This window comes from Lynx canadensis, chromosome D1 (genome assembly GCF_007474595.2).
Source record: "Lynx canadensis isolate LIC74 chromosome D1, mLynCan4.pri.v2, whole genome shotgun sequence".
Classification (NCBI taxonomy): Eukaryota; Metazoa; Chordata; class Mammalia; order Carnivora; family Felidae; genus Lynx; species Lynx canadensis.
Window position 1 is genome coordinate 39,251,753 of NC_044312.2, and position 13,344 is coordinate 39,265,096.

Below are 13,344 nucleotides of genomic sequence, written 5' to 3' on the forward strand. Positions count from 1 at the left end.
CCTCAAGTAGCCAATCAGAATAGAACGGTGCTCAGACCAGCCTCCATCACTCTCGTTCCTGTGACTCTACTTCTAAAAAGGGGTTGAGGCACTTGCAATACTAAGAAATACTTGTTGGGTGACAATGAACAAATTAGTGACACACAAATGATTTTGGAAAGGCACGGAAAATGAAAGGGTAAGTCTAGATTGCTCATATGGCAAGGGAAGCAAAATTCCTGAAGAAGTAAGACAGCCACGTATTTATGATTCCAGGCCAAGCTTACTGTGGCCAAAGAAACCACAGCCCAGAAACCTTACATGCTGCATAAAGTTGAAATCACATTAATAAGGCTGGTTATAATAGGATTATTTTCAACCGCTCTGAAAGGAACATTCGGTCTGTACTCACCCTGAGAAACATTTAGTGCAATTCAGTGAACATTTGGTCTTGGGGAAAAGAGGACAGGTGAATAAACACTGCCCTAACTATCTAACTGCATGGCAAGAGCTTCTTCTGTGCTGGCAGCACCACGGGGCTCTGCATAAAAAGCAACTTCTTTCTCGAGTGAGCTCACTGTGCAAAGACTTCATTTCCTGGATCATCCAAGGCAGCAGGGAAACAGCGGCAACTGTTAAAGTCAGAGAAGAGAAATCAGATGTGAACGGAAGTGGTAGATGCTGTCTGACCGCCCGTTCACGGAGCCCACCGCTCCTCACTCCCACCACTGACCAGCTGTTTTGCCTCCCAGCGCCCTTGAAGCTCTCCTGGCCCCTTTCCCAGTCCACAGTTTGAGCAAGATTGATGGGGATTGTTGATAGACGATTTTGATGTGACAGGATTTGCTGTGTGCCTTTGAAAGGTGAAATACTTCAGTTTTTCTTTGGTACATTTTGGCATGGCACCTTTGTCATGATCAGCTTGTAGAGCTATTGTTTTGTTTGTTTGTTTTCTAAAGGGTTTTCCAAACAACACAGTACTGAGAATTGTCCGACATTGACACCTGCCGGGCTACCTTAGGGGCAGACCTTGTTTGGGCTTAGAAAACTGCAAAAGCTGTAACTTCATGTGATAACATTTACTGAAGGCCAATTATATGAAAGTCCTTGAGGTATATCTGAACAAACATTTCTGCCCTGGTAGGAGATGTTAGCTATTTATTACACTCAATCCACCCTGTTGAACTATAGTTTTAGAGCAATTCCAGACCTAAAGAGTCCAAAGGCTGACATCAGAACCTGGGATGTGTAAGATCTTCAGTAACTGCTGAACGTGCCTCTAGAAGCAAGACTTCCTCGATTGCCTTGTCACTTTGTCCCTTGTCACCTCTGCATTGATCAAGTGTCACTCTCAGAGTAGAAGGTTGTTTTAGGCCACCTATCTTTGCACCTTTCTCATCTCCATTTACAACTAGTTAGGCAAGGTTCGTCAGTTTGCCAAGGAAGTTTTTCTTTTTTTTTTTTTTAACGTTTATTTATTTTTGAGACAGAGAGAGACAGAGCATGAACGGGGGAGGGTCAGAGAGAGGGAGACACAGAATCTGAAACAGCCTCCAGGCTCTGAGCTGTGAGCACAGAGCCCGACGCAGGGCTCGAACTCACGGACCGAGAGATCGTGACCTGAGCCGAAGTTGGCCGCTTAACCGACTGAGCCACCCAGGCGCCCCAACCAAGGAAGTTTTTCATGTGAAAGGGAAGCAAGTTTCTGCTGGGGAAAGAGGGTAGACCTGAGTCTCTCCACCCAGTAGATTCTACTCTCTCTCTCTTAGTGACAGAGATGTGGAATTATAAACCAGAGTCAAGCGGTTTAGCCCACATACATGTGCTTCAAGCAAGCACTATAATTAAGCCAGACAAAACTAAAGCCAGTTTTATTAGTAAGGATTCTTTTAGTTGCAGTTATAGTGACTTACTGGAGGCAGCTCTGGATCGGGGGGAAAAAAAAGGCAGGATGGGGGGCAAAACGTATTAACAGGTGAGAAGTGAGTCTCACAGAATCCCACTTCTAAAAATTTTTATTAACACTATTTTTAAAGTGTTTATTTATTTTTGAGAGAGAGAGCAGGTGAGGGTCAAAGAGAGAGAAAGGCAGAGAATCCCAAGCAGGCTTCTGCTGTCAATGCAGAGCCTGACTCGGGCTCAATCCCAAGAACCCTGAGATCATGACCTGAGCCAAAATCTAGAGTCGGACATTTAACCAACTGAGCCACCCCGGTGCCCTAACTCTCAATTTTCAGTCTTTGGCAGCAAGAATCCAACTGGGCCACCCTGGGCTTTGTCTACCTGGTGAACTTAGCCATGGCCGAGAACAGAGTCCAGGGCAGTGTGGTCAGTGGATTAGTGGGGGCAGGGAGTCAGGGATACGGTGGTGGTGAGCTATTCTCAGAGGAAGGAACACCTTTGTGAGCTGAACCATTCTGGAGAGGTGACTAACTCCTGTGTTTGTTTTGTTTTTTAATAAATAAGGATGACCAAGGGAGGTCTTCCTCAGCCTTTCAATTATTTCCATGAATAAATGCTTCCTTATATCTAAAGTAAATCCTTGAAAACAACATGTTATGAAATACTTTACACGTAGAAAAAATAGGGTGATGAGTCCCAAATTCCCCTTAAGACTCAACAATTGCTAAGATTATTCACATAGGGGCACCTGGGTGGCTCGGTCGATTGAGCGTCTGGCTTTGGCTCAGGTCACAATCTCACAGTTTGTGGGTTCGAGCCCCGCGTCGGGCTCTGTGCTGACAGCTCAGAGCCTGGACTGCTTCGGATTCTGTCTCTCTTTCTCTCTGCCCCTCCCCTGCTTGTGCTCTGTCTCTGTCTCTCTCTCTCTCTCAAAAATAAACATTAAAAAAAAAAGACTACCCACATATGCCTCTTTTAACCCCTTTTCTTTTATTTCTGATGTATTTTTAAAGTTTATTTATTTATTTTGAGAGAGAGTGCACGCACACGTGTGCAAGCAGAGGAGGAACAGAGAGAGAGAGAATCCCAAGCAGACTCCACACTGTCAGCACAGAGCCAGACGAGGGGCTGGGTCTCACCAACTGTGTGATCATGACCTGAGCCAAAATCAAGAGTGGGGTGCTCAATCAACTGAGCCACTCAGGTGCCCCTTATTTTCTACTTCTAATTTTTTTCTTTCTTTCTTTTTTCTTTCTTTCTTTTTTTTTTTTAGTTAACATACAATGAAATATTGGTTTCAGGAGTAGAATTCAGTGATTCATCGCTTGCCTACAACACCAGGTGCTCACCGTAACAAGTGCCCTCCTTAGTACCCATCACCCATCTAGCTCATTTCCCACCCATCTCCCTCCGCCAACCCATAGTTTATTCTCTACCATTAAGAGTCTCTTGTGGCTTGTTTCCCTGTCTTCTCCCCTCTCCCTGTATGTTCATCTGTTTTGTTAAATTCCACATGAGTGAAATCATATGGTATCTGTCTTTTTCTGATTGACTTATTTCACTTAGCATAATACATTCTAGCTCCCTCCACATAATTCCAAATGGCAAGATTTCATCCTTTTTGATGACTGAGTGATACACACATACACACACACACACACGCACACGCACACACACACCACATGTTCTTTATCCATTCTTCAGTCAATGGGCACTTGCACTGTCTCCATAGTTTGGTTATTTTTGATAATGCTGCTGTAAACATCGGGGTGCATGTACCCCTTCAAATTTGTACTTTTGTATCCTTTGGGCAAATACCTTATAGTGTCCTTGCTGGATAGTTCTATTTTTAGTTTCTTGAGGAATCTCCATAGTGTTCTCCAGGGTGTCTGGACCAGTTTGCATTCCCACCAACAGTGCAAGAGGGTTCCACTTTCTCTGCATTCTTGCCAACACCTGCTGGTTTTTGTGTTGTTAATTTTAGCCATTCTGACAGGTGTGGGGTGGTATCTCATCATGGTTTTGATTTGTATTTCTCTCATTATGAGGGATGTTGAGCATCTTTTCATGTGTCTGTAGCCAACTGGATGTCTTCTTTAGAAAAGTCTTCTGCCCATTTCTTAACTGGGCTATTTGTTTTTTGGGTGTTGAATTTGATAGATTTTGGATACTAACTCTTTATCAGAAATGTCATTTGCAAATATCTTGTCCCATTCCGTAGGCCGTGTTTAACTTTGTTGATTGTTTCCTTCCCTGTGCAGAAGTTTTTTATCTTGGTGAGGTCCCGATAGTTCATTTTTGCTTTTGTTTCCCTTGCCCGAGTCATGTCTCGTTAAGAAGTTGCTGCAGCCAAGGTCAAAGAAGTTGCTGCCTATGTTCTCCTTTAGGAGAACCATTTTGAATTTATTTTTGCGTTTGGTGTAAGAAAATGTCCAGTTTCATTCTTCTGCATGTCGCTGTCCAGTTTTCCCAACACCATTTGTTGAAGAGACCGTCTTTTTTTTTCCATTGGATATTCTTTTCTGCTTCATCAAAGGCTAGTTGCCCATATTGTTGTACTTCCATTTCTGGGCTTTCTATTCTGTTCCATTGATCTATGTGTCTGTTTTTGTGCCAGTACCATACTATCTTCATGACTATAGCTTTGTAATACAGCTTGAAGTCCGGAATTGTGATGCCTCCAGTTTTGTTTTTCTTTTTCAGAATTGCTTTGGCTATTCCGGGTCTTTTGTGGTTCCATAGAAGTTTGAGGATTCTTTGTTCTAGCTCTGTGAATCTACTTCTAATCTTATCATCTGCGTGGCTCACAGATACTCTTGCCACGACTATTTAGCCAAATTAGGAAGTGTGGTGCAAGCCCTATGACACCAAGTTACCCCAGAGCAACTTCAGCCTGAACTGTAAAAATTCAGGAACTCTTGGGCTGGGAGCATATAAAATGAAAACTAAAAGTGAGCAAGCTTCAAACAGCTCTGGGAAAAAAAATTTTTTTGTTTCATTTCTGACCTTAGAAGGAATGCTTCTAGTGTATTTCATCGAGTATTAAAATGGCTATTGATTTAAGATGGCTATAGATTTCTATCACTTTAAATTTTTTTTTCAACGTTTATTTATTTTTGGGACAGAGAGAGACAGAGCATGAACAGGGGAGGGGCAGAGAGAGAGGGAGACACAGAATCAGAAACAGGCTCCAGGCTCTGAGCCATCAGCCCAGAGCCTGACGCGGGGCTCGAACTCACGGACCGTGAGATCGTGACCTGGCTGAAGTCGGAAGCTTAACCGACTGCGCCACCCAGGCGCCCCTAGATTTCTATCACTTTAAAGGAGTATCCTTGTAATTCTGGTTTTCAAAAAGTTTTTATTGAAAATGCTTATTGAATTAAAAACCAGATGTATCATATTGTAATTGTTAAAACCATCCCCTATCTTTGGCATTTCGATGGTTTCAGTTATTCACTATTATACATAATGCTTGCATGAAAAATCCTGTCCAGGAATCCACTTAGGAAGGTGTACTATGGGTCAATGAAGAACAGAATTTAGCCACAAAAGGAGCCAGGACCTCAAACTAGAATAAGGATAGAAACCTTAGCTAGGAAACAGAGCCTTGAGATCAGTCCTTGGTGCTGGTAGCTAGCGGCTGATCGGGAAGTGGGAGACTGATGCCAAGGACCCAGCCTAGGCAGTGAGGCTGAGAATGAACAAAGGGGGGCTTGTTTATTGGGCAGGAATAGAGTGGAAGTGAGGAAGGAAATCCCTGAGAGTGAGTTTGTAAAGCCACACCTGGAGTTCAAGTGCGAACAGGACATCATTTCTAATGGATGAATAAGTCAGCACTCCCCCACTCACTGCACTTTTTGTGGGGTATCCTAACATAGGTGCAAAAAGGTGATGGGAAGAATTTTTAGAAGGTTAAGATTTTCGATTGGTAAGAATAATGAACGCTTTACCCAACTCCTGGTAGTTTGGGGGCTGTATTTCTTGACTGATTTAAAATGTAATCTCTCCAATTTTAGCCACTGGCCCACAGCACCATTTTTGAAGCAGCCAGCGATGCAGAATTCCATAAACATGGTGGTGGCTGGAATTGGCTCACATGTAGGATCTCTTCTGGTGTGCGTTTACTAAATGGAAATTTTTATATTAAATCTGGAAAAGTTTGGATCTTAAGAGACTATTGACTGTTTCACTGTGTAAATATTTTTAAATAGGGAAGGGACACACCCAGTCAACAAATCTTTGTTGACTTGACTTATTACATTAAAACTGAGAAATGAACTGGAGAACTGAGAACTGGAAGAAGTTTTAAGACGAGCTTAGCCCAGAAAGGAAAGAGAATGAGAGATATGTAACCAGAATACTATGAAAAAGAATTTAAAAAAAATTTTTTAATGTTTATTTATTTTTGGGAGACAGAAAGACAGAGCACCAACAGGGGAGGGGCAGAGAGAGAGGAAGACACAGAATCTGAAGCGGGCCCCAGGCTACGAGCTGTCAGCACAGAGCCCGACACGGGGCTCGAACCCATGAAGCCCAGGATCATGACCTGAGCCAAAGTCGGACGCTTACCTGACTGAGCCACCTAGGTGCCCCTATGAAAAATAATTTTTTAAGGGGACAGGAATGAGTATTATGACAGTTATGTATAAAATGAAAGACTGAAAAACCCAAATGTCCAAAAAATAGTGATAAATGCAAATTTTTACTACATATAATTTTTAAATATAATTATCATTTAAAGTTATATGATGGATAGGAACACCTCAGGGGCTCAGTTGGTTGAGCATCTGACTCTCAATTTCAGCTTGGGTTGTGGTTCCAGGCTCACAGAATCAACTCTGAGCATAGAGTCTGCTTGGGATTCTCTCTTTCCCTCTGTCCCTCTCCCCCACTAGTGTTTGCTGTCTCTGTAAAATAAAAATAAAATAGGGGTGCCTGGGTGGCTTAGTCTGTTAAGTATCCAACTCTTGGTTTCGGCTCAGGTCATGAAATGGAGCCACACTTCAGGCTCCCTGTTGAGTGGGAAGCCTCCTTGGGATTTTCTCTTTTTTTCTCTCTCTGTCTCTGCCCCTCCCCGCCTCTCAAAATAAATAAATAAACTTTAAAAAGTAGATGAATGGTGGGGTGCCTGGGTCGCTCTGTCAGTTAAGTGTCTGACTTCGATTCAGGTCATGATCTTATAGTTTGTGAGTTCGAGCCCCACATTGGTCTTCTCTGCTGTCAGTGTGGAGCCAGCTTCAGATCCTCTGTCCCCCTTTCTCTCCCTCTCTCTCTCCCTCAAAAATAATAAGTAAAAATAATTTTTAAAAAGCAGACGAATGGATAAAGAAGTTGTGGTACACATACACAGTGAAATATGATTCAGCCATAAAAAAGAATGAGATCTTGTCATTCCGACAGCATGAATGAACCTAGAGGGTATTATGCTCAATAAAATAAGTCAAAGAAAGACAGATACGGTACGATTTTACCTGTATGTGGAATCTAAAAAACAAAGCAAAAACAAACCCGTAAATACAGAGAACAAACTGGTCGTTGCCAGAGGGGAGGAGAGTGTGGGGATGGGCAAAACGGGAAGGGGAGTGGGAGACCCAGGCTTCCAATTTTGGATTGAATAAGTTCGGAGACGAAAGCAACAGCATAGAAAATACAGCTGATGGTACTGTTAGGCTAACATGATAATCACTAAGCTAGGGAAACACACAAGTCAATGATATTGTAACACTGTTGCCCGGTGACATATGGTAGCTACACTTGTGGAAAGTGTAGCGTAATGTATGGAACTGTTGAATCACTATGTTATACACCTGAAACTCATGCGACATCGTGTGGCTACTTAACTAAAAAAAAAGTTATATTTTAATGACTGGGAAATTGTATGATGTTATGTTAAAAGGGATAACGAATGTATGTAGTATACAGAGTGATTTCAAACATGTAAAAGGAACATACGCGTAGGAAAAAGGAATAAAATTATATTAACATTTTATCGGTGGTTGTTTCTGGGAATTGAATTCTAGATGATATGTTTCCCATTACATTTCTTTATTTTCCCATTTTTCTATACAGCACATGTATTACGTTTGACAAGGGGAAGGGGGAGAATAGTTTTTCCTCCTTCTTTTTAATCTGTTTTTAACCCAATAGCATTAGTAAAATCCATACTGTTTAGTAGACAAATTCTAGAGAAATGATGAGCTTACCAAACTAGCATTGAAATTGTTGTCTCTGAGACTTTCATCTACATGGTTCATTTACTAACCTTTACCTATACCTGGATTTATTTTAGTGTTTTTTGTTTTGTTTTGTTTATTAAGTAGCCTCCATGTCAACATGGGACTCGAACTCACAACTCCGAAATCAAGAGCTGCATGCTCTACTAACTGAGCCAGCCAGGCACCCCTATTTGTTTCTTTTTAATTTTTTTTAATGTTTATTTTTGAGAGAGAAGCAGAGTGTGAGTGGGGGAGGGGCAGAGGGAGACAGAGACACAGAATCCGAAGCAGGCTCCAGGCTCTGAGCTGTCAGCACAGAGCCCGATGTGGGGCTCGAGCCCACGAACTGCAACACCATGACCTGAGCCAAAGTTGGCCACTTAACCCACTGAGCCACCCGGGGGGCTTCATTTGTTTGTTTGCTTTAATGGATGAACATACTTACACTAAGGGAAGGGTTAAGGTTTATAATATTTACCTCGAAGTAAAGACTCAGTAAACATGCCTTTGTTTTATCATGTTTCACACATTTAATAAAATAAGTTAAATCAGCAACTCAATGTATTCCAAATGTGCCAACTAAAAGTAAATATAATATTCTTCTTCCTTGTTTCCAGGTGCTTAGCAAACTTTGCCAATAGTCTTCCATTGCCTCGGATTAATTTATAGAGGGGAATTAATACCAATAATTAGAATTACAGACTAATATACATTTTTTTTTACACATCTTAAACTGTGAAACAAGCTTGGGCTCTTGTTTTTTCAGGCATCAGGAGAAGGAAGTTTCTTCTCACTGGAAAAATGTATTCATCTTATCCTAGAGCAAAGAAAATAGTGAACAAATAAGCAAGTTTTTACTCTGGGGAAATGCTCTCAATCCCAACCCCCTTTTAATCTAAATTTGATTTCATGTTCCCAACAGAACTTCATTTGGTAGAGCAGAGTGTAAAGGCCACACCCGTGCGATCCAGGTAATTAAAGAACCTGCCGCTCAGTCTTCCGGACCCTCAATTCTCAGAGTACAGTGTCTCGACCAGCATCGTTGATATCACCTGGGAGCTGGTTAGAAAGGCAGAATCCCAGAGCCCACCCCAGACCTACTGTATCGGAGTCTGAGTTTTAGTAAGACACCCATGTCATTTGTAGGCACGTTAAAGCTTCAGAAGTGCTGGGCTGGACAACTTTAGCTGCTGTTGTTATATGCCACACGACAAGAAAGAAACGATACAAAGAATGAATAAAACTTGTCGGTCTGAGGAAGGTAGCGGATGCTTCACAGTATCAAACAGAAACGTGTTTTAGAAGTACAATTAGATGATCGTGATTCTAAATTTAAATTTTAAGGCGCGTGTATTAAATGTTGGAAGAGTCACAACTACAATGACCGTGTTGTTCATGAGGAAGAGAAAAAGAAGCACAAGTGAATAGGAAAAAGGTGGCGGTGAGGACCCGCTAAGTTGTCTAACTGAAGTATATTCTATGGGAGAAGTCCCTGGAAATATTGTAATCCGTGGAAAACCTGTCACTGAAAGCATCAGTCCGAAGCTGTTATACAATACATGCAACTTCGCATGACGAACACACTAAAATCAATAGGTCCCCTCGCTTTTCCCTCTATTTTGCACTCTATTTAATTTAGCAGGCTCAAGTAGGGAAAACCATATACTTTTGTGGAGGGAGAGACACATGTGAGTTAGCAGCAAGATGATTCTGAACATAGAGTAGGCATCCAACATGTACTTCCTGGTTCGCCATTCACTGGTCATTCTCATGACAAAAGGTGACTGAGGACCTACTTTGCCAGGCACCCTGCTAAGTACGTGGTCGTTAGTGGAAGAGACGTGGTTCGTGCTTTCATGGAGTTTCTGATACGTATGCCTTACTGCTGATCAGTTTTTAAAAACTATCTGTGGATTTTGTTCATCTATGATATTTCTGTGCCTCGCGTCTACCTTTTTCATTGATGATGAGAAGAGTCTAATTCCTTGTTACCAATCTGGTTCGCATAGAATGATCAGCTGTGATCTGTATAGCAGATAGTAGGATTTCATATGGCAAAACGCAGCTGATAACTTACAGAGATGAACCTAAGATATATAATCTAAGATATATAGATTATAATAATTATAATCTAAGATTATATAGATATAATAACCTAAGATATTATGATCACTGTTAGTGCTTGACCTGGGCTGTCGATAGAGGCCTAGAGGCTGCTAGGAAGAAAGTGTGGATGAGTAAAAATGAGGGGGAGCAATAAACAAGTCTCTCCTAACTTGTACAGATGAAAATAATGCAATCATGGTCAAAATGAAACACATGTGTTTTTAATCTTATGTCCCCAACTGATGAATTGGGTCATCTATTGGACTTTTATGTCTTCAAGCGAAGGTAATTTGTTCTTCAAACCAGTCTTATAATATGGCATTTAGCAAATCATTCACTTTTTAAAATAAATTGCTTTGTGAGTTTTCTTGGAATGATGAATTTACCCACTATACTTAGAACCTGACAAATTGGGTGGAAAGTTGAAATAAACAGCACCCAGTGGGCAAGAGGCCCAGACATGAGCTGAATCAACATTACTTCAGGACACTGCTATCTTTGTGGATTTCGAGTAGCGCTGTCTCCCAGGATCCTAACCCCACATCCCCTCAGCCTGTTGAACCCCACCCACACTGGTTCCACCCTCGGGGTCAGTGACTAGATTCTCTGCCATGATGGCCCAGAGGTTAAGAGCATCATCCCAGAAACCAGACGGACACAGGTTGGTAGTGCTGGCCTCACCACCTCCCAGACACAGGATCTTGAGTAATGTAATGTCGCTGTGCCTCAGTTTTCTCACCTGGAAAATGGAAATTAAAGCTCACATCTTATGTGAACATGTGGATTACATAGCTATATAAAACACTTAACTGTTGTGCCTGGCACATGGCAAATGGTGGCCACTGGTCCTTTATTATTGAACCCATGTCTCCATACTGGTCCTTTTTTGCTACAATGAGTCCCCTTTAGTAACCAGGGTTCTTTCTTTCTTTAGCCTTGTGTCTCTGTCTCTTCGTGACTGCATTTTTCTCCCTACTGAGTCAGATCCTAGAGACTGCCTCCCAGGAGACCCTCCTCCTTTGTGCCACTTTTTCTGAGCTCTCACCCCACTCTTAGGTTCAACAGACTCCCCAGCTCTTGGGCACAGTTTGACTCAGAGAGGCTCTAATATCTAGTGGTTAAAGGGCCCTGGAGACTGGCTGTCTGGATTCTGATCTCGGAACCTCTACTCACTAGCTGAGTGGCTCTGGGTAAATTATTCACCCTTTCTGTGCCTCAGTTTCCTAACCTATCAAGTGAATCGTACCTGTTTCCTGTGGTGGTTGTAAAAACTCAGGAGATTATTATACATAAGGAGTCTGGAATCATAAGGACAACACAGCATTACCCAAGCTTGGCATTTACCCACTTATCTCTTTTCATCCTAGGGTAACCTCCCATTTGTAGAGCTACTTTTAGGATTTGTAAACCGAATCTCAGGTCCCTAGGATATCTGGACACTACTTACGCTTCCATGCCAAGACCCCTGCTTTCTCCACATCCTGCCACCAATTTCCTGGCAGACACTGACTATGACAGTGAGGAATGAATAATATTTTGTGTCAACCTTTATGTGTGTCTGTGAGGAACAGTGCACTGGGCCCAGCTTGGTGGCCTTTTACCTCAACTGGGGTGACACCAAGGGAGCCAAGCAAAGTAGTAGTCTGATTCTTCCTTAATTCCCTCCTCTTCCCTCTCCCCATTTCCACTGGTAAGCAAAGATCATCCGTCTGGAAAAAGGGACAGCCCAAGATGCCTCCCCAGCGAGGCTGGCCGTGTGCCACAAAGGCCTCCTTAGATGAAAAGGAAAGGGTCGGGAGTACAACTCAGAGGATGAACTTCTATTGTAGCGGTGGGATAATTTGCTTAGCTGAATTGTTACCGTTTGAGTTCCACGCTGAGGTTACACGGCGAAGCTAAAGGCAACCTGAGAGAAGCAAACCAAAAGAAGATTGAATTCTGATTGAGAACTTGAAATAAAGCATGCACCGCTGGTCTGTGAACTAATCGGCGCCCTCAGGGGCTTCCGCAGAAGTCAGGAGTGTCCGGATGTTACTTCCCAGCCCTCCGTGCCTCGAATAGTACTTGGCTTGTGGCAGCATACTGTTTCTGCTCCGCAGTCCTGGCTTCAAGACTCCCACAGGGAGATTCCTTCTGATGCTCCAGATCCCTTCCAGGGCCACTGTCAATATTTTCAAAAGCAAGATGACAATTATGAGCTTCTTTTTAGCGCAAAATGTTTTACAAGTATTTACGTGGTCATTATTTTTCCAGTCATTTGGGTGGAGCATTATTTTGTGTGATTAATCAAACCACCCAAGGTCTTTAGTATTTGATCTTTTATTCCAGTTTGTTCATTCAGTGTCCCCCAGGCAATTAAACCTCTATAGTGCTATTAATTAGATAATTTAACTGGCCCTAAAGAAATAGATGAGAAGTCAATATAGAAACATACATAACAAAACACAAAGGATCAGTAATAAATTAGTTAATACATAGACTTCGTGCAGCCAACCCTATCTGATTCGGATTTATTTCCTAGAAGTGCAAAATATTTCCAAAGATAATATAATTAAAAGCTACCGTATCACCAACTACATTCAACAATCTTCTAATACGTTGCACTCGATGCTATTTAATCTCCCCTTGAAGGAAACAACCAGCTCACAGCAAAAACACCGTAGCAAAATATTCAGGACGTGACGACTACACATTGATACAAAGCAGACGGCAGTTTTAAGTCCTGACATCCTTCGGTAAGTATTGTTTTAGTTCATTGATTGGCACTGGATCGTCCTCCATATCCTAAAAGCATTTGTTTGGCTCTCGAGAGTCAATCAACAAGCTTTTGGTAAAAATCTACCATGCAGAAAACTGTGACCCAAGTCAAGTAAGGTTATTCGGGTTAGTGCCATGTGTTGTTTTTACCATTTCTGAAGCTGCAAATCTTAGTGCCAAGTATTCTCCACAGGTCCACGGCGGCCCACTGGTCTCCACGCTAACATTTGATTCCTCCCTAAAGGATTCGGTGCCATGTGGTGATCAGGGGCACAGTGTTTGTGTTCAGGGTGGGATCCGGGTTTCAGCCTTTGCTTCACCACCTAGCAGTTGTATGACTTTGGGCAAGTCATTTAACCCACGATGTCTCAGTCTCCCCAGCTTT

General features: G+C 42.3%; 2 protein-coding genes across 4 annotated transcripts in view; both read right to left on the reverse strand.

Moving 5' to 3' along the window:
* The window catches only part of FUT4 (fucosyltransferase 4), a 24,940-nt gene extending 13,056 nt beyond the window's left edge, over nucleotides 1-11,884 (reverse strand). Inside the window, exons 1-2 of the mRNA XM_030333697.1 lie at nucleotides 11,804-11,884; nucleotides 10,774-10,941 (exon numbers count right to left, since the gene is read on the reverse strand). Coding sequence (XP_030189557.1) covers nucleotides 10,774-10,941; nucleotides 11,804-11,884 — 249 coding nt within the window. The remainder of the gene's footprint in view (nucleotides 1-10,773; nucleotides 10,942-11,803) is intronic.
* CD1H11orf97 (chromosome D1 C11orf97 homolog) overlaps nucleotides 8,629-13,344 on the reverse strand; it is a 19,962-nt gene continuing 15,246 nt past the window's right edge. Inside the window, exons 3-4 of one of the 3 annotated variants that reach the window (XR_003972348.1) lie at nucleotides 12,064-12,363; nucleotides 8,629-8,913 (exon numbers count right to left, since the gene is read on the reverse strand). Coding sequence is in view for 2 of the 3 variants with exons in the window: in XM_030332462.1 (XP_030188322.1) it covers nucleotides 12,185-12,363 (179 nt within the window). In the remaining variant the exon portion in view is untranslated. Of the gene's footprint in view, nucleotides 8,914-11,933; nucleotides 12,364-13,344 lie in introns of those variants that run through there. The other 2 variants (XM_030332462.1, XM_030332461.1) reach the window with 2 other exon arrangements.